Source organism: Plodia interpunctella, chromosome 19, assembly GCF_027563975.2.
Source record: "Plodia interpunctella isolate USDA-ARS_2022_Savannah chromosome 19, ilPloInte3.2, whole genome shotgun sequence".
In the NCBI taxonomy this organism is placed as follows: domain Eukaryota; kingdom Metazoa; phylum Arthropoda; class Insecta; order Lepidoptera; family Pyralidae; genus Plodia; species Plodia interpunctella.
The window spans coordinates 3,905,873-3,931,246 of NC_071312.1; the positions used below are offsets into that span (position 1 = coordinate 3,905,873).

Here is a 25,374-nt window from a genome sequence, read left to right on the forward strand (position 1 = left end):
TTCTCGAATAAAGGAAAATAAAAGCTCAAATAATTCTAAGATTTAATTAGCATTTACGGTTATAATTTCTTATAATTACATAAATAAGCCATTTTATTTGGGCACCATGACCACTATCATAAGTAGCATTCTCAAAGACTGCAGGCATATGTATAGAATATATTGATACTTTAAAATAAAATTCTCGTATGGTACTTTAGACAGGGGAGACCAAGGTAGACCGCAGAACCGCAGGATAAACTTCATATTTATATTTAATTCATAATTAAAATTTGTGCTTAATTTATACATTGCGAAGGAAATTAATATTACACTTTGGCAACATTGTTCTGTGTGCATGTTTCGTCCCCCCCTGCTCCCCGCGTCACCGGCGGGGCAGCCAGCCAGCACGTTCTCTATTTGTTTCATTCACGCACACTGTTGCAGTGATTGTGGTTGTTGCATGGCGTGAAGCTTGGTCGAACTTTTTGTATTTTTTCTTTCCGTGTTGTGTAGAGTTTTAACCATAACCACTTGATATTCTGCCCACCGTTTACTGAAGTCTACAAAACTTTATTTTTGTGGTCTTCATTTCAAGATTAAATTGTAGTGCGAAGTGAAATCTCTGTCATCTAAAGTCCAGATGTTGCACCGTACGACAATAACCTCGTTTGGTGTCAACAAATAATAATAAACAGTGATCCGACGAGAACTAGTGGTATTACACAAAAAGTTAAGTGTTGAATAAAACAATGGCCTAAACTGGATGTCTGAAGGATATCATGCGATCTAAGAACTTGAATTTCGTTGTGACTTCACCCACATAACGTTTATGGTAAGTAAAAAGTTTCAAGTTTGTGTCGTAACTTCACTTTTTTCGGCGCGGCTTTTTATTTTTAGATTTCTGGCGGGATCGTAATTAATATTATAATAGAGCTAAACCTGGATGTTTTATAGCCTTATAAAATCCTAATAGGAGTTTTAATATGTTAAGGAAATTTATTGTTCGTTGGGCTAAAAGTGGGTGCCGATATTTACAAATGCACAGCCTTCATTCAGTTATTAGTGCCCACACATTTATGAAATGTGATTACAGATTATAAAACACCTTATTTGGTTTCTCAGTGCTTTACAACTTATTTGTGGGAGGATATGTAGGTTTAAGGTTTAATAAAAAAAACATTTAATTATTAAATTGACCTACATGTTATGTGCTAAGTTTTATTATTTAATTGATTGAAAGGCTCAAGCTGTAGCAGGGGATGTAGGGGGCTTGATTGGGGGAAGGAGAAAAAAGTTTATGAAGTAACACATAAATCCTATTTTAGAGTGGCAAAAGAAGTACAGTTCTACCGAATGAATTCTGTAAAATTTTATTAATTTTAGGAATAGTGAAAGGTTTATTATTATCACATACAAATCAAAGGAAATAGGTGGGATAGGTATATAGTTGTTTACAGGTTTCCAAAATACTATTTCATTACTGAGACTAAGGGTCACTTTACTTAACTTCTTTGTTTATAGCAATTTTTTGTTTTTGGCCATCAATAATTTGGTAGGGAACAAGAAGAAGGTCATCATTATCACAGTAACTAGACACTTACATAATTTTCATTTGTAACATCTGATAGTTAATCTTAATTATTTTAATACTAGGTAGGTTTTGGTGCAAAAAAGTCATGCAATAGTATGAAGAAACTAACACATAATTACATCTCCCTCCCTCCAAATGTGTGGAATTAATGTAAATTGCCGAGCATTGAATACAATGCTGAAGCATTACTGAGGTGTTGCTTCACAATTTAGACGAGGCCAAACTAATCATTGATGTAACTGTGATTGTTTCCAATGATTGCTATGTATCACTTTCTTTTGTAATTTTGTATGCTCATCTTGAGATAATGTAGGCTCTTTTTGCATTATAAATGGCAGCTTGTGAAGTAGAATATGTATAGATTTAAAAGAAAATATTTATTCAAAGAAAATAGAAGATTTTTATTGGCTCAAAGGGCACAAAAACAAAACACACAAATGCTTTGTGTGTTTTAATGTGAATATTGAAATTGGTTTGAGAGAAAGAGTACATACAATCTACAATCAGCATTTATTTCTAATCAGAACAACAAAATGAATAGTTAATCAAAATGAATCAGTTTGAGATTCATTCATAAAAAAATTTTGGTGTATAAGTACTTACCTAATCAGAATATTATAGCCAATTTGAAAACATTAAGTATCTGTTTCAAAAATTTTGTTGAACTAATTATCATATTAGAATATGAGCAATATTATTATTAAAAAATATATATATCAACAGTCTTATGATGTCCAAGCTGGACATGGATTTGATTGAGCGAGAACTGATAAAAAATGCTGAAGTGTCTATGATGAAAATACCTACTTTTGATTAATTATCTGGTAGCAAGTTATAAACTGCTGTAACACAATGTCTACTTTTGTCTAAAAAAAACGTTGGTTGAGAGTTGCGCTGTTTATGCGTAATTTGCGCGTGTGACCATATCGCTTGGCTTGCATGATCTGAACCAGTCCCACTCTGATATAGTGGGTTCAATGCTTGATATTCTCAGAAACAGCTAAGCATTGTAGTTGACTGTGCCTGGCCTGAGCTCAGAGCGGCCTTTGTTTCCGTTTGTTTACATAATAATAAATAGTTATGCCCCAGTATACACACGAGTATTCAAAGGCAACATGCGTCCAGGCACGTAGACCAAAACGGTAGTGTAAACTCAGGCTTATCTGTACAATCGCGATTAAAAGTTGTTTACATGCGATATTTTCGCATAATTAACTTACCGACCTTAGGTTTACTTGTTTCGCAAACCTTACTCGTGTAACTTGATAACTTATTAAGTTGTCTTTTTATTTTGCGTCTTCATTACCGAATGTTAATAAAATAAAATGGTGTAAACGAGAACCCATCTGAAATACGTATTATATTTGGCGGTAGCTAATATGAGTAAATTTCAAGAGATAGTACCTACCTATGTATCTGTTTTTCTGGTAATATACATACTTGCTTATGTAATGGATAGGACATCTAACAATGTCCAGACAAAAACACGAAACAGACAAAAAAACATAGATAAATAAATGGGAAATGTTGGAATGTTTCTCTCTCTCTCATCTAAGTGCATGCCGGTTATTTCCTCAGCTATATAGGGTTGGAGCCCAGCTTTCGCTAACTGGAATTTTCTGGTGTCCAGGATTTTAACAAGAGATAAAGGAAAATGAAGGCAGTTCTCTGATATTCATATGTAAATAGGTAGACGAAGAATAACAAACTGTCATTTTGTAATAATCAAGGTAATCTACACTATACGCCAGCATGCTAATGGTGGCATCTGAGTAATATATCTGTCACTGAATGTACCAGATACAATTTACCTATTAGGTACCTACCTACTTGAGCAATCGTATCGACTTCAAGTCGGTAGCTCTTTACACATGTGATTTTACCTAATGGTCGGTCAACGAGAAGTAATTTTTTACCCGACAGTAGATAATTGCCTTAGCGTTCGTTATCTAAAGAGTTCCACTACTATGCGAGTAAACATTTGTTATCAAACCAGGTCAATCGTTTCGAATCACCTATCAGTGGTAAACGCCTTAAAATTATTTACCATGTAGATACTTATTGATACAGGTATATATCAGGTAAGTGCTTAAAGAATAATCAACGTTTGGAATGAAGATAATGTCGTCATAAGGTATTTCTTAAACCTTCTTCTTTTCGAGTTTTTATTCCTATTTATAATTATGTCAGATTTACTAGCTGCTCGACCCGACTTCAATCGGTTAAAACCATAAGAAATTTTCTAAAACTTCTGCTGAGTTATCATAAAATCCATACTATATATGGATATGGAATGAGTGGATTAGATAATAATAATTGGTGTTATTTTTTCATTTTAGAATTAAGTTTGTAGAAACAACTGCAGAACTTGGCTCCTAGTTCAGTTCAAAAGATCCATAAAAACGTTACAGTTTTTTTTTATCTTTTGTTTTAAACATTTAACTTATTTGAGTGACTTAAGTACCTAGGACTTCAGTTTTTTTTATAATATTTTTGAATTATTATTTACGCAGGTTTATCATCGAGATCTTTATTTTGGCTTACTTTATCTAGACTAGCAATTTGAAGTTCATTTTTGTAAAATTTTAATGGACAATTTCTACAATTTCTATAGTAATGTGACTGTCCCTAAACCAATGTACCTTCCTACCTACTCACCTATCAACTTGTGTAAGTCGTGTGGCGCCACGCCCATATTTCATTTGTGATCGATATCAATTATAAAGATTAAAATGTATGTTTGTTCGAATTTAACTCACTTCAAATGTAGGTCGAGCTTGTTGAACCCACTCGAGTTATTTTCGAGTCTAGTAGGAGTATACTAAAGACAGAAGTCAAGTAACTGGGATCACATGAAGAGCATCTTGATTAAGATTTTATTATCTGTGTAATATATCTGATTAACTATACAAAACAAATAGCAAAATCCTCTCAAAATAAGAACGCGAATCAAAAATGCATACCTTACTAGGTAGGTAATATATTTCTACTTTTGTAGGTACCTATGGAATAAATAGTACTCGTGTCTATGTCTAACGGCCTTAAAACTCAATTTTTAATGTAATAAAGGGGTAAATTTCATTGTATATGATAAATGTCTGGTCAGGAAATGTCATGTTAGACTTATATTTATCTATTAATGTTCTTTCTCATTTCATTTGGCCCCGGTCCGGCCCGAGTTGCACTCGTCTTGAGAATGGCTTCTAAAGAGTTCGAAACTAATAGTGAATATTCACGTGAGTGATATTTGTAGTATATTTTGAATGAACATATTTTGTAGTATATTTCGAATTACATATATAAAGATTCATGTTCTGTTATTATAATATTCCGAGTTACAGGTGAGAACTGAGAGTAATATAATCGCTGACTTATCTGCACACACAGTACAGCACGCCTATTTATCAATAACCTGTGTGTGGTCGTATAGACAAGAAATTGAAATGTTTATGATGTCCTCACGAGAATCGATTATACATATTAACGATCGAATTTACTCGCGACACGGTCATAATGACTTGTGTTGAGACTTGGTTCATGGTCAAGAGTACTACGAGTGGGTAACTGAAGTAAAATTCATTGTTATTGAAAATAAAATTCTTTCAATAGCTAAGAGCATATAAACTTACGCAAAATCATTGGAAATTAGCCTCTTTCACCGACGACACAAGGTCCACTCGGAGTTAAGACTTGCACTTGACTGTATGTAGGATGAAGATAGATGATTATTTTTCTGATTAGGAGCTAGCCGGTACCTAATATTGCTGCCTTCGATGTTATGATGTGACCAAGTTTTTTTTTCCTTGGGATAAATGCTTTTAAGTTCAGTAACTTACGAAACACAGAAAAAAATAATGTTTTAAACTACAAGAGAAGACTTGCATTACTGGATCATATCGGATCATTAGAGGGTTGTTAAAATACTTGCAACTACCTAATTGCTTTCTGCTAACGTTAACGTAACGGCAACTGACATGCTGCAAGCCGGCACTCTAATGTGACGAGCAACTGTGATGGCCTTTAAATGGTCGTCTTGCCTATTTACGGAATGCAGGAATAGGAGCCATCAGGTGCTCATTCCATTTTACCGCTAAAATTCCAGACCTTACTGATACGAACGGGAATGTTCATTCATCATTGTTTTTTGATAGTGTTTTTTAAATTTACATAAGTTTATGAACTTTGTCAAGAGACAAATTGTATGGATAACTCAACATAATTGTAGCATTTACAGTAACAGTAGTTTTTTTAGTACAAATTCGCTATTCGCTATCGCCCAGTACCTTGGAAATTCCTGGGGGCTAACCATCAAGTTTAGTAAAACCATTATGATTCCGTTCCATTTTGTTTCAAGCTAACTATTATTATCTTTAGAAGGTAATATATTGATATATTTTTCTTAGTTGTTTGTAGAACTTGTTCTAGCATTATCCAATGATATTATTGTGATGTAGCAGTTAAAGATTAGAAAATGTCGAATTGGATGATATTTTGATAAAGTAAATTCACTGATTATGAGACATTTAAAAGGCCATTATGATACAGGAGAAATTTTGATAATTTGACTTTCTACGACTAAATGCTTTACCTAGTATCTGTTTTACCATATTATATGACTGTAAATACATAATGTACTGGTAATGACTTCTCTCATATTTCTGGCTCGAATAATAACGAGACCGCAGCTGCGGTTGTAGTAGCAATGTGGTTTTGCGTACGTGAATATTAAGTTTTACTATCAATACGGCATTATGGTGGGAAATATTGCAATAAAAATTTAACAACGGATGAAATCGAATGCGAAATCAATTTTAACCGAGATGAAATGATAAATCTGAATCAATAAGACTAGGCACGCACTACGCAATATGCTAGTGATGGTTCCTATTGTTTACTTTAATATTTTTAGAAATGGGAAATTTTAAAAAGCTAATTTAATAAAAAATAATAATCACGTAGTTTTTTACGATTCTTGTGCAACTTATTTATAATCACAGACCATTTATTTACAATTAACTAACTACATACTCATTAAGTAAAATTCTTTTCACATCAGATTTATCATATGACAGCATCTCTTATCTTGTAGAGGTACTTACATAATCATCTGCAAAATGCATGTTGCTGGCAATAATAAACGTCAACGTACAATAAACATGGATTCACGCTCATAACAATTTGCCTGAGTGATTTATCACTTGTTGTGATCACTTTGTATCAGCCGATGTTGCCGTCGGACCCTCAAAGTGATTGAAAAGAACCTGTCACCCACTGATTATACCTATACATATAATTTCAAGTGTAAAACTAGCCCTATTATTCCTAAAAATATTATTTTAAGATAATTATGTTTCGTCTCGTTCTGTCAATCTCAATAAAATATAGTAAAGTCGCAATACTTTAGCGAAAAATATGTTAATAAGAAAGCTACTATATGAATTGGATTTATTAGGCAATAGATTGTTAGGGAGATGTTTTTGGTATAGGGCAATTTAACGTCGTCACCAGCCGTCACGCATATATGCAATTAGGTGATTAATTAAATAAATTGCAATGAACTTGCGATTAATCGCAGGATATGGGGTATTAATCATATTTACTTATCATAATTTTTCTCTTACGTAAATTGGATCCGGTCCATTAACTGCGGTCATTGAGCAGAAATTGCCTCGATGTAAAAACCGTGATTATAATTTGTCCATTTTACTACTCGACCGAGTACTCTGGACTTGTCGTCTATGTCAAGTCGAAGTCACATCTACAATCTAGTAGAGTGTGCAAAATAAGCAAGGAAAGTATCACGAAAGAAATCGGCAACGGAAGTACTAACCGTACTTCTTAGCGAGTATCAGATTTTATTTAAGTAGCATCTTATATAACAGTGTGCAGGTTTCCTCACCATTTTATTCTACAACGGAAGCTAACGATGGACGTTTGTGGGCCAGAGATCTCGATTGTTATTGTAGCCAGCCAATACAGTACGCTGATTCTTACTGTTTCATATAATATTTACAATTTCATGTGAGAAATGCGTATCTCGAAGACTATAATTCACTCCGACTCTTAGCTTCGACTATCCCGTATGGAATAAAGACGTTATATTGTAAGTATGTATGTATTTGTTTCAGTTCACAACATGCTGTTGCACACGTACAGAGTTGCTGCCCTGGTCCTGCTCAGCGCTCTCAGCAAGGGAGACCTGCCTGAAGACGACTTCAGGATAATACACAGACAGGGTAAGCCTAACCATTGAACTACTTAGTTCTTGCGCGGCCCGATCGGTCTGCGATCTAATTCTTGTTCAATTGTCGTTATTATGTTCTGGCTCAACTTCAATATAATGCTTAAACTTGAAGTTTAAAGCTTCAACGCTATGGCTGTGCTCCGTTGTTTTGCTCCCCAGGAAATTTTGGAATTGGCTATGTGGCTATCTTACGAATACAAAGAATCTTTAAAATCGCACCGGTCGTTCCAGATATTGGCAAGTTTTATCATTAGGTAGTATAGATTTTTCAGAAATTATTTCGTAGACACTAAAACGAATGATCGCAAGTTGATATAGGACAAATTGTACATAATTATGTAAATAATACAATATTTACTTTTCGACTTTCGTTCTTTAGACTTGACTGGACCAAAAATAGTCGTGACATGGCCGCAACAACTGTCCATATTAAATGCTTTACCAATATTATTGAGCACGAGAGGCCTTGTTGGCCATCAACCATATTTGTAGAATTCATTTATTGTTTACGTGATAAATAATAATTACTTTTCATTGGGACATTTACAATCAAGGGCAATGTTGGCACGAACGGGACATTGAATTTTACAAATTAATAGACTGTCCTGTTTCTAAGTATGTGTGTCGACGGCAAAGTTTTCAAAGTGAATGTTTCTTTAATCAAGAATGTCGCAGGTCTGCCTATGAAACGCGTATATCTTAAGTAAATTGCTATAAATTCAGGAACTGCCGTTATAATCCCATAAGCAAGTTAAAAAAAAACGAAACATAATAAAGTTGTGAAAACGTACGTATAATCATTTCGATCGAAGTATAAAATCGACAATTTAATCAATATATCTCCACTACGAACGAGAGCTTATAACACTTCTCACAATTTAATGTGTTAATCCCAACTATTACTCGATATTTTATCGATTTAAACTTCTGATGTGGCAATGTTAAGCTCACTGAAAAGTTATGTCATAATCCTTTCACACAAACGCTTATCTCCACTTACATTGATTGCAGAGCTTTGTCATAAATAATCGAAGTATGGATGGATAACTCATATAAGACTGGTACTTGACGCGAATCGCGATTGAAAAATGACGATGCCGTTTATGAAATGAAGTGAGTTTGGCATTGAGCACACATTATAAACAATGTCATGTGATGTGAATTAAAATGCGTGTAAATTCTATTGTAGGCATATTATTTTGCGAAATAAATAAGTATTTACACCCATGCCATCTATGGCTAGCAAATGATTTTATAAGATCACGTTACTCTTCTGTAAAGAATTACATTTTCTTTCGTTCAGTCAATCCGCTTAAACTTTCCTTTATCTTATCTCATACTGGTTCCTTCCTTTCTTCATAGTATTCTTTTGTATCTTTGAATGTCTTAAGAAAATAGCTCAGGCTACTGTAATCTTAAGATTAAAAACGTGGAGTTAAGATAAATTCGAGTTTTACGCATCTTGTTTTATCAATATAGATATAGTTAAGTACTTTCACATTGTTACATAGGATAACAAATCTTGCCCAGACTACTAAACTACACGTATTGAGCCACTTTGCCCAACGGTGCGTACCCATTTTATTGTTTATATTTAGTTTTATGTCCAGCACTAAATGCCATAAAATATTCAACTTACCGTAATTTAGCTTGTTTAGCTAAGCATTAATTAACAATCATAAAAGCATTAAATATTTACCGCAAAATGGCCATTAAACATTATTGTGATGTTTGGCCAGCTAACACAATGTTTGTATAAGGCGTCCGTCCGTGTTTCAACCATCTGGAAATTGGTGACACCCAGGCTTTCAAGAAGTGTCAGTGAAATGCCAAAAATTCACGCGTGGGCGGAACTCAAAATTAAAGAGAATACAGAATATAATATTTATATAGTTTTTTCTTCTAAAAATCTGTCTGTTTGGTATTTGTTCTATATCATAGCAAATTGAAACTAAAACTAGTTTTAATATGCTAAGATCCGCTATAGTTAAAAAAATATTATTTAAGGCCCTGAAGTTATTTTTACATGATATCACATTGACATTTGGAACTTATACTCATTTGAGAATAGATGTGCATATATTTTACTAAGTAAAATTTTACATTTCTGTAGACCTCACTGTTTGAAGTTGCTTTCTTTTGTAAAATCGTCAATATCACTGTTTGCCAAACAGTTTAAAGTTATTTGCTTTTCACTGTTTGCCGTATCGGGAAACTAAAAAAGGATTTACAGATTAAAGGTAATTAAATGTAGAAAGTGAAGAGATTGTAAACACTTGGAAGAATTCTCAGTAACCTAGTTGTTTAAATTAAATTCAGATAATATTTATGTTGATCATGTATTTTACATTAGTGCATGAGCATATCTACACAATCTGTTTTAACCTAGGTATTATCACAGTAACTTTGTTAATTAATTAGTCCATGAAATTGCATGTGTAAACAACTCATCTTGATGAATCATATAGTAACTAAATTGGATAATTCATGTTGAAACTCAGAAATGATGTGATTAATCAAATGTATACAAACCCAAATAGTTAATTTAGTGATAGTAGTTCCTACGTTTATTATAACAGTAACCTAATCGATTCTGTTACCCATGAACGTCAAATGTATAATGTAATCTGACATAAATTATAGCGATATAAAATTGAACCAATCACTATTCTGATATTCAGTATGAAATAAATCTTGTATAGATACAAGTTATTTGGTGGTATATTTAAATAAATATTAATAAGTATATTATTAGGTATTATCAATTAGTTACGACCATGTAGATGTAGTACTATGTAGATTTCTTCTAATAAAATTTAACACTTCTTGAAATGTCTTTCCCGCCGATCACAGGTGTTGGTGCGTGGCGTCGCAGCCGAGAATGAAAGTAGGATAAAAGGACACGCGAGGATGAGACAGACAGAGGGAAGACAGGAACATTTAGCAAACAAATCTAGCTAGGATCTGTGCCACTAATAAAGCACAGTCACCATAGATGGAACTATTAATAACGGATCGATCCCCTTCGGCCACATTGGAAACTATCTTGTAGTGTTGTCAGCAATTATAGCGCCACTGTCTATCTCACTTCTTTCATGGCGCAGACTACTAACGTAATCTACAACATATAATATGCTTCCAGATCTGCTGGCCACAGACACGGACCTGTTCGAGGATAACAGCAGTAAATCGTTCTCTCAACTGTCGTTCGACGTCGCAAGGGACCAGCTCATTGTGGGCGCGAGGTGAGTGCCTTGACACAAAATCATAAAATCACAAATATTGAGACGCCAGGGCCTAACACGAAGCAAAGATGGGGCATCGAGGCGCCTCAATTTTTCGTCACGAATTAACATTCGGTTCTCCAAAATGTCTAGATCTTCATTCAGAGCTCTTCTGTCTAATGCTCTATTGCCATTGGTTCGGGGACATGTTATTCAATTTACATTATTTTTTGTTGTATAAAAATGTCATATTATCCGGATGCGTCTCAGAGATTTTGCGAACTATATCATTTAATGTCGTATATATGACGACTAAATATAAATTGGTAGATTATATTATCAGAAAAGAAACAATTCTAAGTTTTCGTTATTTGGTGTTTTTAGCTATTTATATCTCACTTTGGTGTTATGTAAGTAGGTAGGTCGTATTAAGTTACCTGGAGCTTCACATCCAGTTATCTGGAAGAAACCTCTTAAACTTAATTTGATAGGTTTTAATAGTGAGATGTTATGACGACGTGGATTGTCAGGATTGTCAATCAAAGACCAATCCTGAAATCGTGATTTGATATCATCATAATTTAAGAAAGAGGCTCTTGTCGGTGGAGTTCGTTTCATTTTGTCTCTCACAAACACTTGTCTTCCACAGCCGTAAGCATCGGAGCCCAGGGTCCCCTTTCCTTCCCACGTTTCTTTCTCCATTCAAGCCAAGATTTTTAACAAGACACATCTATATTTATTTGAATTAATTTTGTGATGAAGCATCTGATATATTGCTTTTAGATAACATCTTTGCTGCTGTCTTCATTGGTTGACAAAGTAGATTAGATGTTGATCTGTGTGTGAACACATTAAATCATAAATGTCCTACAAACTGATAATATGTGTTATTTTGGCCTTCAGATGTAGAAATAAATAAGTATATTGCGGAAAAATATTGATGAACTTAGAATTGATTAAAATGAACGAGCCGTTTTTACGATATCTATACTTTAAAAAAATATTGAGTGTGACCTTGTGTGACCTACTCATTACTACCAACATAACCTGGTGCATATTGTATTTACTCTTTAGACACAATCTTGCTAAACTGTAATAATTTTTTTATCATATCGACTCAACATGTATGGCATTTTATTTCAATAATTAATTGCTAAGATTTCCTAATATGTATGATTCATATCCATAATAATGACTAAAGTCGAAAATGGGGTTTATTACACGTGATAAAGTTGTATAATATCCGTGAAAAATAAATTTGCTCGCTTCCTTGATTTACAAAGTCGTCAGTCTACCGTCAACATCTGGTTATGTTTTATTATGTCTACAGTCCACGCGATACGTAAAGTAAATCACAAGTTATAAAAAGAACGTTAAATGTAATCATAATAATTTTAATGGAGATAACAGACAAACAGGCAGGGCTGTCACACTCACAGGTACATTTTATCGTGGTTTTTTATACAGAGATATTTTGTGAATACGCTTATAATAAAAGTATGTAATAAATATAATAATAAATATATTAGGAGAAATCACACAGATTGAGCCCCAAAACACTAGGCCCAAAGTAAGTTCGAGACTTGTGTTATGGGATACTAACTCAACGATACTATATTTTATAACAAATACATATATAGATAAACATCTAAGACCCATGTAATTGAAATTATTTTGAATGTATTGTTATATTTGGTTGTATCGTGGACCAGCAATACGTTTTTTTTTAATCCAACCCGTGACAGAAATAAGATGACACTGTGATTTCCTAATATCCAGTCTGGTTGGAATATGGATTCGATTACCAAATATAAATCGGTATATTTTTTTTTTACAAATCGATGATTGCGTTCCTAACTTTTACACTTGATTCGACACTAAATTCAAGTAAGATTACATAATCAGTCGGTTAACAACCCTAATCGCTGTTCAACTTGTTCAAACAGAGTCGTTCACCCGTCCTGATATGAGATAGGGACAGCAACAGGTACTGGAATGTCACTAATGAATCTGTTGCCCAATTGAATAATAAATCCCCCATTTAAATTGTGTGCGTTTAATGGCCAATTGTTATAAATATTTTATTTCTGTGTTTTTTAAATAAATTTTGAAAATTAAATATTTTATATAGTAATTAGTTCCAGTAGATAGTTGATATTCATACAATAAAATTAGAATGTAATCTATGAAATACTCTATTCCAATAAATAAAGTAAAAATGTCAAAAATATAGAATGTAAAACGCAAAAAGTTAATTTAACATTATCAGAATTTATCAGAATTCTGACGTAATCAAGATCTTAACCTAATGTGATATTTTAATCAAACCACAAATTGACCCATTATAAAGTGATTTCGCCAATTAAACTGGACAATCAATTTATCTCGTGAACCCATGTAACTGTGTTAACGACCGAAGGTAACACAAGTGTTGCCAACATTCCTGACACTAGGGTTGCCAGGTGCAAGGCTTACATTGCCGGGACAATTCGAGCGAGCTGAGATTTACTATTTTCGGACACAGGGCAATCGGATTTCATGATCAGGCAACAGTCATGGTTTCAAAAACTTGTTGAATGTTAATGGTAGCGCGGCAGATATTGAATTTGTTTGATATATCTTTTATGTAAATGTATATTTTGTGTCAAAAATGTTAAAATAGTTTAGCTCAGATAAATATTTATGTTATTGGCATAAACAAATGGCGCCACCAGTTTCTTTTTTGGTGTTTGACTTTTTTTTATTTTAACATAGAAATTGAATAGAATAATTTGATACTATACATGCATATTGAATCAACTTAATCATCGGATGAATTTCTCCAACCCATGCTATGTATCAATAATGAAACGATTTAAAATCGATTTTAATTTAGCCAGTCGGTATCTTATAATAACACAGCGTATGCTAAAATTAATTAAAATTGTAATATCCTGAGCAATTTATGTCGCCATTCTAATCCTGTTATGTTTCGTTCATGCTTTCGTTTGTACATAAATTAACTTGTCAAATTATCAGCTTTCAACTGTTTTAAGATTTTGCACGGTTGTATAGCTGACTCAGTAAATAATACAAGAACAGAAGTAGCACTTCATACCCGACCCTAAAACTTTGCCGAAAAATAGAAAGAAAACGTATCTACGTGCGTGCGTGATTACAAGCTAATCACTTTTGTCTTGTATAAAATTTATGTTTTCTGTGTTATAAGAGAATGAAATAGGAAATGGGATAGGGTAGTATAGTATGTTTCTTGAGCTTTCGTAGCGCAACCTTTATGACAATACAGTAATTCAGATAGTCAACAAATTTAACGTTACTTTCTGTACTTTCTGTATTTTTTAGCCGATTCAAAAGAGGAAATATTATGGAAACCAGTTTATTATAATTCCGGCCGACGGGTTTCTCCAAAGATAGTATCTTGACGCCATACGCGCTCCATGTGAGGAGCAAAGTTATTGTTTCCCGCGAAATTACATAGCTTATGTAAGGTGATGAAAATGGCGACCCAATGACGCCTTATTGGGCTGATTGAGGATGAGGATCTCTTCTGCATATTTCAAAAAATGCCTTCACGCTCATTTTAATATTTAATATTTGAAAAAATAATTTGAATCCTTTGAAAAAATTATTAGATTTTAAAAGCTAAAAAGAAAAGATAGGTGCGATTGAGTCGCTTTTTCATCGAGAGATAATTAAAATAAAATCGATATAATTCGGCAATAAAATTATAACTCACCATTTTCTCTTTATAACCTCGAAAGCAGAGTATTGCTTACTCTCACGCTTCCCAGAAAGACCAAACAAGTCCCACTGCCGTTACTTGGTGCAGTAACGAGCGGCGCATTCTCCAGTGCAGGATACCATGTGCAGCTAGTGCTCAATATTGCAATGGGATACAAATAAATTACGGATTAGTGGATAAAAGGCTAATAGTCAACCTTCAAGACAAGTCCAAAAACATTAAAATTGGTTAGAGGTTCAAAAGCTTTTAAAAAAGGCTGAGACCAAAGTGTGAAGGACACTTTGGTTTTGCAACTAGCCTAGCATACTATGTAGTTCTATACTTACCATTATATTGTTAAACTGTTGTATGCACCAATAAAATAAATAAACTAGTATCAAGAGCTCATATTTTTACCAATGGTTTTCAATTATTTAATCTCCAATATAACCAAGTTTCGACACGTGTACTATTATAATCTATGTATTTGGAGCGTCCGAGTGTGCGGAGCGGGCTGCATCAAAGACGTCCACGTAATGTCAATAAGACGACGACACTTGCCAGTTTGCTCAAGTGGTTTGTGCATATAAATGCTTATCTAATGGAGGGCCATTAGGCTGAGTACTTTCCATGCTTATGCTTGCCTGCCTAGTGATGAAATCAGTGATTTGTTACGTTAAGGAGGAATGCCCTCAGAACTCACTCCCTCACTAAAAAAGTATGTGATTTCAGTAGTTACTTTATCACTTAGAGCCACTCCCATGGGCTTATTTGTTTCAAAATTGAAGTCAAAAATTTAAAAAATATTGTTTTCTATTTAAATATATTCTATAACCTTTACAAAGTTAAGGACCTGTCTTTGATATAAATAAACATTGTGCCGTTTGATAATAGATACTTCCTGTCTACATCCGTTAAAGTACTTTAATTCAACACCGTTCTATTTTAAATATACAGTAACCCTTGAATACAAATACACACAATTTTTCTTAGGATAAGGTAAGCGGAAGGCCTATTTTGTTTAGCCCACTCAAATTTTGAAACGCACACAAAATATAAATAGTATAGACAGACTGTAATGTATTCTCGCCAGAGCGGAGCTATTGGCGTCCAATTAAAATAAATCACGTATGTATTTTCATTTTTACGGTACTTATTTTCACAGAATACAAGATAGTGCACGGGCGAGATAACAAGTTCTAATGCTTTAAAAAAATACAATATGGTATAGGAATTATATTTAGTGATTCGTTTATTTTTCGAATTATCTAATTTTAACAAATATAAACACGGTTTGCATACAGTGCATGCAGTCCACATTTTTCAAACTCATTGCTTCTCCAAAGTGTTATATTTCTGTATTATTTTTATTTTGTGCTTATAGATGTACGTTATAGATGTATATGTTGTATTTGTTGCACATGGCTGATATAAATCACGACTATCTTGTTTCCGTATCGTATTGGCAGTGTATCATATCAGTGCAATGCAGATATTTGATACGCCAATATTGTATTTCTTGTAATTTATAGATTTGCCCCTCTAGGCGTGATTCTGTTTTGTTTTGTTGAAGATCGTAATACGGTGTTCTCGAATAGATGGACATTAGAGACTTCCAGAAAAAGGGTATTCAGGCGTTCCATATTACTCCATTCTCCCAAAATCAATATTGAACAAAGACCTTTATTTTTTGAGGGCATATCAATTAGAACTCATTTATTGGTTTGATTGTAAATAAATATCCTATGTAAAAAAATACATTTTGAATAATTTTACACGCCATGGTTAAATATAAATGTGAAATCGGAAGCGGAAACATGTGTTATAGGTATTCATAGTTGCACAGTTTTACCATTGACATACTTAGTTGGTCGTAAACTTATACTGTACACTTCATGACATCTGATACCGCAATATGTACCTATGGCATGCAATAATTTTGTTCTCGTGTTCCGAGGACATTCGAATTATCTATTTTATTAGACATCTCCGCATTCTGAGTTTTCTTAGAAAATAATATATTTACCATTTGCATTAAAATATAGCTAATTTATATTCACGACTTCGGAGTACATGCGCTCGTTAAGATATTCGCTACTGCTTATAGCCGAAGGCCGAAATATCCGGCTTCTGGTTTAAAGCCTAGATTTTATGTGATTTTACTCGAGAAGTGAAGTGGAAATACATAGATAATAACGATGAGTATAAATCCGCTCAAAGTCTGTTTTGTTTGACATTAGAATGTTGAATGAGACAAGTGCTGTGCGTACATCCAGATACATCACATCTTAAATAATATCACCTTTTCTCTTTGCTTGTATTCATGTTAGTAAAATTACGGTTGGGATTAACGATATTCAACTTGTATATTCAGTGTACGTTCAAACCTAAATATTTGGTTTTTGTACAATGCTAGCGGTTATGTTTATAATAATGTGTGTTGAAATAAATATATATAAATAAATAATTATAAATAACACTACAAAATTCTCTCACTTGTTTAGTATTTAGACCTTTACAGGTACTTTTCTACTTTATGGTATAAATTAAATAATATTTCCCAAACCTATAAACTATTATCATTACTCTACTATAGTGCAGTTTCTCCTCAAATGTTGAATCTGCTGATGTTCACACTATAATTGTTTTATTGTCCTCAGGGATGCCCTATACAGATTATCACTCCGAGGCCTCCGGCCTTTAGAGCGTGCTGATTGGCCAGCAGACCCCAACAAGGTGGAACTGTGCCTGGCGAAGGGGCAGACTGAGGAGGATTGTCACAACTACATCAAAGTACTGCTGCCGTACGAGCATAGGTTGTTTGTGTGCGGCACCAATGCGTTCAGTCCAGAATGCAGTTGGAGAGAAGTGAGTAGAATTTTATTATTAATTTTTGTTATCGTGTTTGTTATTGCTGATGTGGTGGGCCTCAGTTACATGTATTGAGTTTCAAATAATTTGTGAATTTTCACGGTGAATACATGATTAATTTTATTCAATTAATGTCAATAGTTTCTAATCAGTCGATGTTCGTAGACAGCAAACAAATTTATTACATCCAACTATGAATATATCAGCCAATTTGTTTTGTACTTTGCCCTAGTTAACAAACAATTGAGGCTGCTTATCTCCTATCGAGATTAAAGTGATAGTATATAATTGGCAAACAATTTGAAACAAGGTTATGGGTTCAGGCGGCCATATTTGCTAGTTAACACAGATTATTCTCACCGCATGAAGGCGGGTTAAGTTTGTTAAGTAAATATTGGATATCCTCTTATGCTTTTTAGGGTTTAAATATTTAAGATGATCCAAGCATTTACAATTTGATAAATAAAGTTAAAGGATAAATACAATATATAACAATAGAAAACATTATCCTTTGAGTTTACTCAAATTAAATTGGCTAACTAGCCCATAGACGATAAGTTTATTTTTGTTGTAAATAATGTTTTTAAAACTAATTTGGAAATCATTATTTACAATTTGGAACGTTTCAAACTCGTGAGCCAAAGCTTTTATTTTTAAGCTAAAGATATATGACGTCATTTTGATGATTAATTTTATTTATAGCTAATAATTTTCCCTACCTATTACATCAACAGATCGAGTCGATCCGCAACGCGTCGCAGTCGTCCACGGGCGTGGCGAGCTGTCCATACAACCCTCGGTCCAACGTGACGGCCATCTTGGCCAGTGGGGGGGAGTACTATGCCGGAACCCCTACGGACTTCAGCAGCTCTGACACTGCCATTTGCAGGTAACTTTTGGATTTTTTATCGTGTAGTCCGCAACGTGACCAGTTACAGTCATTTATGCATGGATTCATTTGCTGGTTCATAATTATGCAATTTACAAAATAAATTGTGTGTAATTAATTTTAAACCTTATTGGAAATACATATTTTATTTTATTTATTTATTCAAATTTTGACATTTTTAATAATGATGTAAATTCGTCCTCCTAATTTTTAATTAGTTTAAGTATTTTTTTGACGTCAATAAGTGATGTATATCATCCTAAATTGAATAAAGAATTTTGAATTTTAATTTGAATTTGAGCTTTAATATAATTTCGTGCCATTTTTCCCTCAGGAGCCGTGGCTCAGGGCCTCACAACGTGACGACGCTCCGTACCACGCAGTACGATCAGAATTCTCTCAACGAACCTCAATTTGTCGGCAGCTTCGAAGATGACAACTACGTCTACTTCGTGTTCAGAGAGATTGCTGTCGAGTTCATGAACTGTGGCAAGGTAAGACGGGGTTTGAAGAGGGATTTGGCTAACTTTTTTGTTTGGCTAGAGTAATTAATTAATCGTGTTCGAATCTATATTAGTGTAGCCTGATTAATGAATTGAAGTGGGATAGGGTTCTGGGCGGGACACGTTTGTCGTATGATGCCAGAAAGATGGGCGAAACTGGCCACCTTGTGGATGGAGAAGAGGTAGACCGAGGAGGAGATGACGGCACAATATCGACAAATTCCTACTAAAATGCCAGGGTTCGCAATAGAAAGACACATGTGGAAGAAAAATTAAAAGGCATTCGATATTACTTTTGCTAATGGAACTAGTGATTAAAAATTTTGTTACACCGTGGAACTGTTGATGATTCTAGTGACGATGTCGTAAATAAACCAAATCAGTGGTCTCTGTCTGATATCAGGATGTAGTGGTCGATTGACTATGCAAATATCATCGTGTTGAGTTGTTGTAACTATTATTATTCAATTACCATCCATCCATCCATTTCTATTTCTGAGATTTTGAAATAAATGCTTTTGAATTTCGGTATGAGTTAAATAAAAAATAATTATTAGATAACTTAATAACCGAGTATTTTTAGTAAATGCCGTCCAAAAATAGTAGTGTGATGGTGGAACTTCAAATTTAGTAATAGAATTATTAATTGTACCAGATAATATACTCCCGCATCGCTCGAGTGTGCAAGAATGACTCCGGCGGCCATTTCCTCCGCAAGAACAACTGGAGCACATTCCTGAAGGCTCGTCTCAAATGTGTCGTCCATGGCGACCTCCCCTTCCATTACGACGAGGTTCAGAGCGTGGAGTACTTGCCACAGGAACAGATACTAGTGGCTACCTTTACTACACCCGTGTAAGTATGGGTAAATCCATACTTCCATACTAATGTGAAAGTCTGTGTGTGTCTTTCATGCTTTCACGCCTAAGTTTTATATATTCCAAACATCGTAATCGACAAAAACGACACGATGTCAATATAGACTGCCGCGGGCGGAGTTTGGAGAGCTTTTTATATGATAATAACATGTGAGTGACCCGTATTTTCATTGATGTCAAGGATGATATGCGTGCCAATGGTCTGACAGACAACTAAGGATCCTGACGACCGTGCGAAATGGAGACGAAAAAGTAGGAAAGTGATCTCTGGGCTCCGAGGCTCAACGGCTGCAATTGGAAGAAACCGGGAAAACGGTCAAATAAGAGATAAAGAAAGAGTGACCAGTATTTTCATTAACAACCCTTTTCCTCTACAGAAACAGCATAACAGGCAGTGCGGTCTGCATATACAGCTTAGCAGACATACATGAAGCATTCGAGGGAATGTTCAAAGTTCAAGACTCGCCTACTTCGAGTTGGGAGCCCCGCGCGCCGGACGCCGAAGCGAGGGATCATTTTCGATGCGTACCTGATACTAGGTAGGATTTATGGTACCTTTGTATCAAGTGGGGCTTTTCTAATCATGACCTGTGTGACTGCGGTGCTAGTCTATTACTCACCCATGGGCGTAGCAAGGTACGGACAGGGAGGGGCAACTGCCCCCCCTTATAACAGTGCTCGTTCGCTGGTAAACTGTAAATCTAAAGAATTTCATTTAAAATAACAAGCTTGAAGGCTGGCTTGTGAAATCCAATAATAAGGGATCTCTATATTTTTACATATAATTTCTTGCTCTAAAAATGTCATTTATAACAAGAGGAAGCATAGTTATTTGTTATAGAAAAAACAATATAATTAAAACAGGAACAGAAGATGAGATAGAATAGAGCATTGCATATGTATATTATTTTGTCACAGGCCACTCCAATCCATCGGCTACCTCGACTACCAGCTCATGAACAACCCAATCGTGCCCACATCCGGAGAACCAGTATACAAGATCAACTCCGAACGACTGACCCACGTGACCGCTGACGTCACTAGTACTAAGGACGTCAAGAGACAATTCGTTCTATACGTGTCGACGCAAAGTGGTGACGTCATGAAGTTGTCAGTCCTACCTACATTGGATCGAGCGTGTTTAGTTGAGATCTGGAGATTGAATGCCAATGTTTTGGCTATGCAGTTTGTGAAGGACACTGTGAGTATGATTTGACTGCTACCATATAGTTAAAAAATATACATATTCATCTTGCGAGAATTTTTGTTAAGATTTTTTTTCAATCAATTTAAAAACAGCGACGCTCTCACCCAGGCCATTGACATTTGTACCTCTGTATTTAAAATTTTCAGTCCACCACCTCCATCTAGCAGCTGTTTGATAACTGCTAGATGGAGGTGGTGGACTGAAATAATGCTAGTAGCCTTGTTATGATATGCAGATTCCTCATAGTTTTAGTAGATCTTATGTATAAAAGATTTATATCAGAGATGTATCGTTTTAAATAACTTGTTTTTATTGACAAAAAAACTTGTATATTTCGTCTAGATGTCAGTGTACATCGGAAGCGACAAAGGCGTGATGCGCATAGGCAGCGAGCGATGCGCGCGATACAAGAGCCGCAGCGGCTGCGTGGGCGCATCCGACCCCCACTGCGGCTGGGACGATGCTTTGGACAGATGCGTGCGCGCAGCCGACCATTTGAACGAACCTAGATTCGCACAATCTACTGGTTCTTGCCCTATTAATTCTGCCGTTGGTAAGGAATATTTAAAAAAATTAACACCAATAGTCCTTTTTTATTTTTTTCAAAAAAATCCAATGTTAGTTAGTCTAGCCGAACTGCGGTTTATTTTTAATTATTTAATTTTTTGTGTCTTTAAATCTGATATTTATTTCCAGTGGACGGAGGCTGGTCCTCATGGTCAGACTGGGAGAAATGTGTTCAAGATGGTACTTCGCGAACCGTATATGGCGATGAGAAACCTGAGGACACGTGTTTCTGTCGCACGCGACGCTGCGACAACCCCGCGCCGGCCAATGGCGGCGAGCCTTGTAAAGGTTCGTTGTTTGAAATTGGAATTCTTTGTTTGAATTTAAATGAGTTCAACAGATGGGTGATTCTGGGATCTAACGAAAAGAAACGTAAATCGAATAATTTTGGGCAATGCGTGTATATATTACTATAGTTACGCCGAAGGTGAAATATCGATTTATGATTGATTTATTACTCTGCATTATAAATAAGCGTGTTTCTACGTTCTAATATAAACTTTATGCATTAGAGTTTAAAATCTAATTGTAGGTGACTTACATCCCGTGTTATAAATCCTTGAAATAAACATTGTCAATAAAGAGTATATCTAACTATCTATTTATCTATTCCCAACAGGAGTTAGCATATCAGTGACAAACTGTACGGTGCACGGCGGTTGGTCGGCATGGGGCGGGTGGTCCGAGTGCTCGGCGTCCTGCGGCATCGCGATCAAGTCCCGCCGCCGCAAGTGTTCGTCCCCCGCCCCCAAATTCGACGGCCGCGTGTGCGTCGGCCCCGATGTCGATCACATGTACTGCTCCAACTTGCCGCCGTGTCCAGGTGAATGATATGTCCTCTGTATTCCAACACCGGCGGTGGTGCGTGCCACTCCATTATTTTATTCCAAAATTCCAATATAGATTCCAAAATTACAAAAACAATAGAATCGGTTCATATACAAACGATACCACGAACGACAACAAAAAAAGTAGTTTAATTCTAAAAATATACATACAAAAATTAAAAGTTTGTTGCTTTTAAATATGTTTAAATGAATCCAAAGACGTATTTTTATTTATTTAAAGTTGGTTGCACTCAAAATTATATTTGATGATATAACAGGTACAACTAATTGCTTAGATTAGATTTGTTTGTCTATTACCATTTTTCTATGCGACACTAGCCTAAAATGAATCTGTTTCAGATCCAGCTCGCATGCCGGTCGACGGCGGCTGGTCCGATTGGACTTCCTGGTCCGAATGTCAGCCCGCCGTGTCCGGTGCCGACTGTGGCGTCGGTTACCGGGAACGGCGCCGGACCTGTTCGCAACCGGCGCCCAAACATGGCGGCCAACCGTGCGACGGCAACAATAGAGAGAGGCAACATTGTGAGCTGCAGCCGTGTGGCCAGCACAGGAAGACGACAGCCTGGTCGCCCTGGGTTCAGATTCCGGGTGAGTACAATTATCTTCATGAAGTCTATGTTGTGGCGTCTAGAGGTTATCGCACTAAGCGGTACATAATCTTGACTGATAATAGAATTCCTAAGAAAAGTTGACGTCAGGCAGGCTGGTTGTAGATTGTTGTTGGCTACAAGAGCATATAAACTGGTCGAAAATTAAGAAAAACAAATGCAGAAAATTAACTAGGTATGTACAGTGTACACTTTGGCCAACTTGGAGGTATACAACTTTTTTTGCCGCCATTTTGTTTTGGCGGTAAATATTTGGCAGGTTGTTGAATGAAAATTACTTTGTGTAGATACGGCAAATTTATTATGGAGCGTTTTACGACGGAACACCGTGTTTTCATGTGGTTTCAACAAGTTGGGGTCACATGTCACATGGCACGAGCCACATTAGAAACATTAAAAATAATGTTTCCCGGTCGATTAATTTTGAGAAACGATGACATTGATTGGGCCCAAGATCGCTTGATTTAACAGCTCCTGACTTTTTTCTGTGGGTCTATCTAAAGGGACGTGTCTGTGCTAACAGGCCAATGAATCTTTAACAATTAAAACAAAATATTCAAGACACAGTCACTGAGATAACGCAGGAAATGTGATGGAAATCGCGATGAAAAGGGTGCGATGCTACGGTGGACATTTGTCTGACATCATTTTCCATGTTTAACTGCCGGTCCTAAATACTATATTTAACAAGGAATTCTTGATATATTTTATATTTCATGGAAAAAAATTACAAAACTAAAGTGTAATACCTGTTATTTGGCCACCCTGTATTATTATAGTAAAGTTTTATTTATTTTTTCATTTTCATGTTCATTCATTATCAAGAGAATTCTAAATTTTAAATCTGTTGTGTAAAGTTAGGCTAGCCACAAACTGCTTTGGCGTTAAATTATATTTTAATAGATATATTTTTCGTTTCCAGCCAATTCTTCTGATGGCGATTACTCAGAGAAACGCTTCAAGTTCTTATGCAAATCCTCGTCAGCAGAGCAATTAGAGGTAAATTTATAAACAGTTTTTGTGTAAGCAAAGTGTGAAACAGAACAAAATATTAACGTAATTAGTGACGTTGTTGTTATGATTTATTGAAGTTTGGCCACCTGTTGGACCTACCTAGGTGATGAATTATGTATGAAAACAAAATATATATTTCATAAAAACAGCTCAGAAATATATTTCCATAAGGGACAGAGCGCTAATATATTTTATCCCTCATCGTGTTTCACACCCGATCTGTCGCTTTATAATGTAAAATGGGCCGGGCAGTTGTATGGAAATGTTTATCTCACGCTACTCCTCGTTTTTAGTTTTCTTTGTTTGTCTAATTATATATTATTTTCCACTTTTGTAGCTGTCAATATCCCGGGAAGAGGTCCGCTACTGCACCACACTGGGCTCGTGCACAGCCAGCGCGCCGGGCGCGGGCTGGAGTGGCTGGAGCGCGTGGAGCGCGTGCAGCGCGCCCTGCGGCGGCGGACAGCAGCGGCGCTCGCGGCGCTGCGTGCGCCCGCCCTGCGCCGGCGCAGCCGACATGCTGCGCGCCTGTAACGTGCACCCCTGTGCTAGTCAGTCTCTCTCTCTCTCTCTCTCTCTCTCTCTCTCTCTCTCTCTCTCTCTCTCATCAGATGGATAACATTTGTTATGGAATAAATGTTTGTCATTGCAATCTTTGCATAATATTTAATCAAAATTAAAAAAATGCAGTGCAGATTTTGCTAACACAACTGTTGGTTCTCATAAAAAAAAAATGATACTCTGTTTTTACGAAAGGGACTATTGAAAACGATCTATTACAATTTTCAGATACCAAATGGTCGTGCTGGAGCGAATGGAGCGAGTGCAGCGGCGGGTGCTCGGGCGGGCGAGTGATGGGTCATCGCAACAGGACCAGGATGTGTCTCTCCCCCGACGGCTGTGAGGACGCCGCCGCCGCACTTGAACGCAAGCCTTGCGTCAGCCATTGTGGTTAGTTTGGTTTCTCATTTGCAACATGTTTCCTTGTCATAAAATGTCTTTAGGGACCATAGATAAAAGAAAAATAGGTACATTAATAAACATAAAGACAGACAGGAAAACCAATTTTTGAAGAACCAAAAATTTTAAATTATTTTTCGAATAATTAAAGATAAAGAGTGAACAAATCAATATCGCAGCAGCGAAAATATAGCTCAGAAGAAAAAAAAACTAATCTCTTTTATATTAGTGGGAACCTATAATTGGCTTTCTGATTTATATGTAAGT

At 35.6% G+C, this 25,374-nt stretch overlaps 1 protein-coding gene across 1 annotated transcript in view; it reads left to right on the forward strand.

Annotated features, from left to right (window-relative positions):
* Window positions 1–397: 397 nt before the first annotated feature.
* Sema5c (Semaphorin 5c) overlaps window positions 398–25,374 on the forward strand; it is a 30,266-nt gene continuing 5,289 nt past the window's right edge. The window contains exons 1-16 of the mRNA XM_053759565.2: window positions 398–814; window positions 7,702–7,809; window positions 10,960–11,062; window positions 17,423–17,630; window positions 18,368–18,522; window positions 18,857–19,016; window positions 19,681–19,880; window positions 20,281–20,442; window positions 20,822–21,104; window positions 21,453–21,663; window positions 21,807–21,965; window positions 22,297–22,500; window positions 22,865–23,113; window positions 24,056–24,132; window positions 24,485–24,698; window positions 24,937–25,098. Coding sequence (XP_053615540.1) covers window positions 7,710–7,809; window positions 10,960–11,062; window positions 17,423–17,630; window positions 18,368–18,522; window positions 18,857–19,016; window positions 19,681–19,880; window positions 20,281–20,442; window positions 20,822–21,104; window positions 21,453–21,663; window positions 21,807–21,965; window positions 22,297–22,500; window positions 22,865–23,113; window positions 24,056–24,132; window positions 24,485–24,698; window positions 24,937–25,098 — 2,647 coding nt within the window. The 5' untranslated portion in view covers window positions 398–814; window positions 7,702–7,709. The remainder of the gene's footprint in view (window positions 815–7,701; window positions 7,810–10,959; window positions 11,063–17,422; window positions 17,631–18,367; window positions 18,523–18,856; window positions 19,017–19,680; window positions 19,881–20,280; window positions 20,443–20,821; window positions 21,105–21,452; window positions 21,664–21,806; window positions 21,966–22,296; window positions 22,501–22,864; window positions 23,114–24,055; window positions 24,133–24,484; window positions 24,699–24,936; window positions 25,099–25,374) is intronic.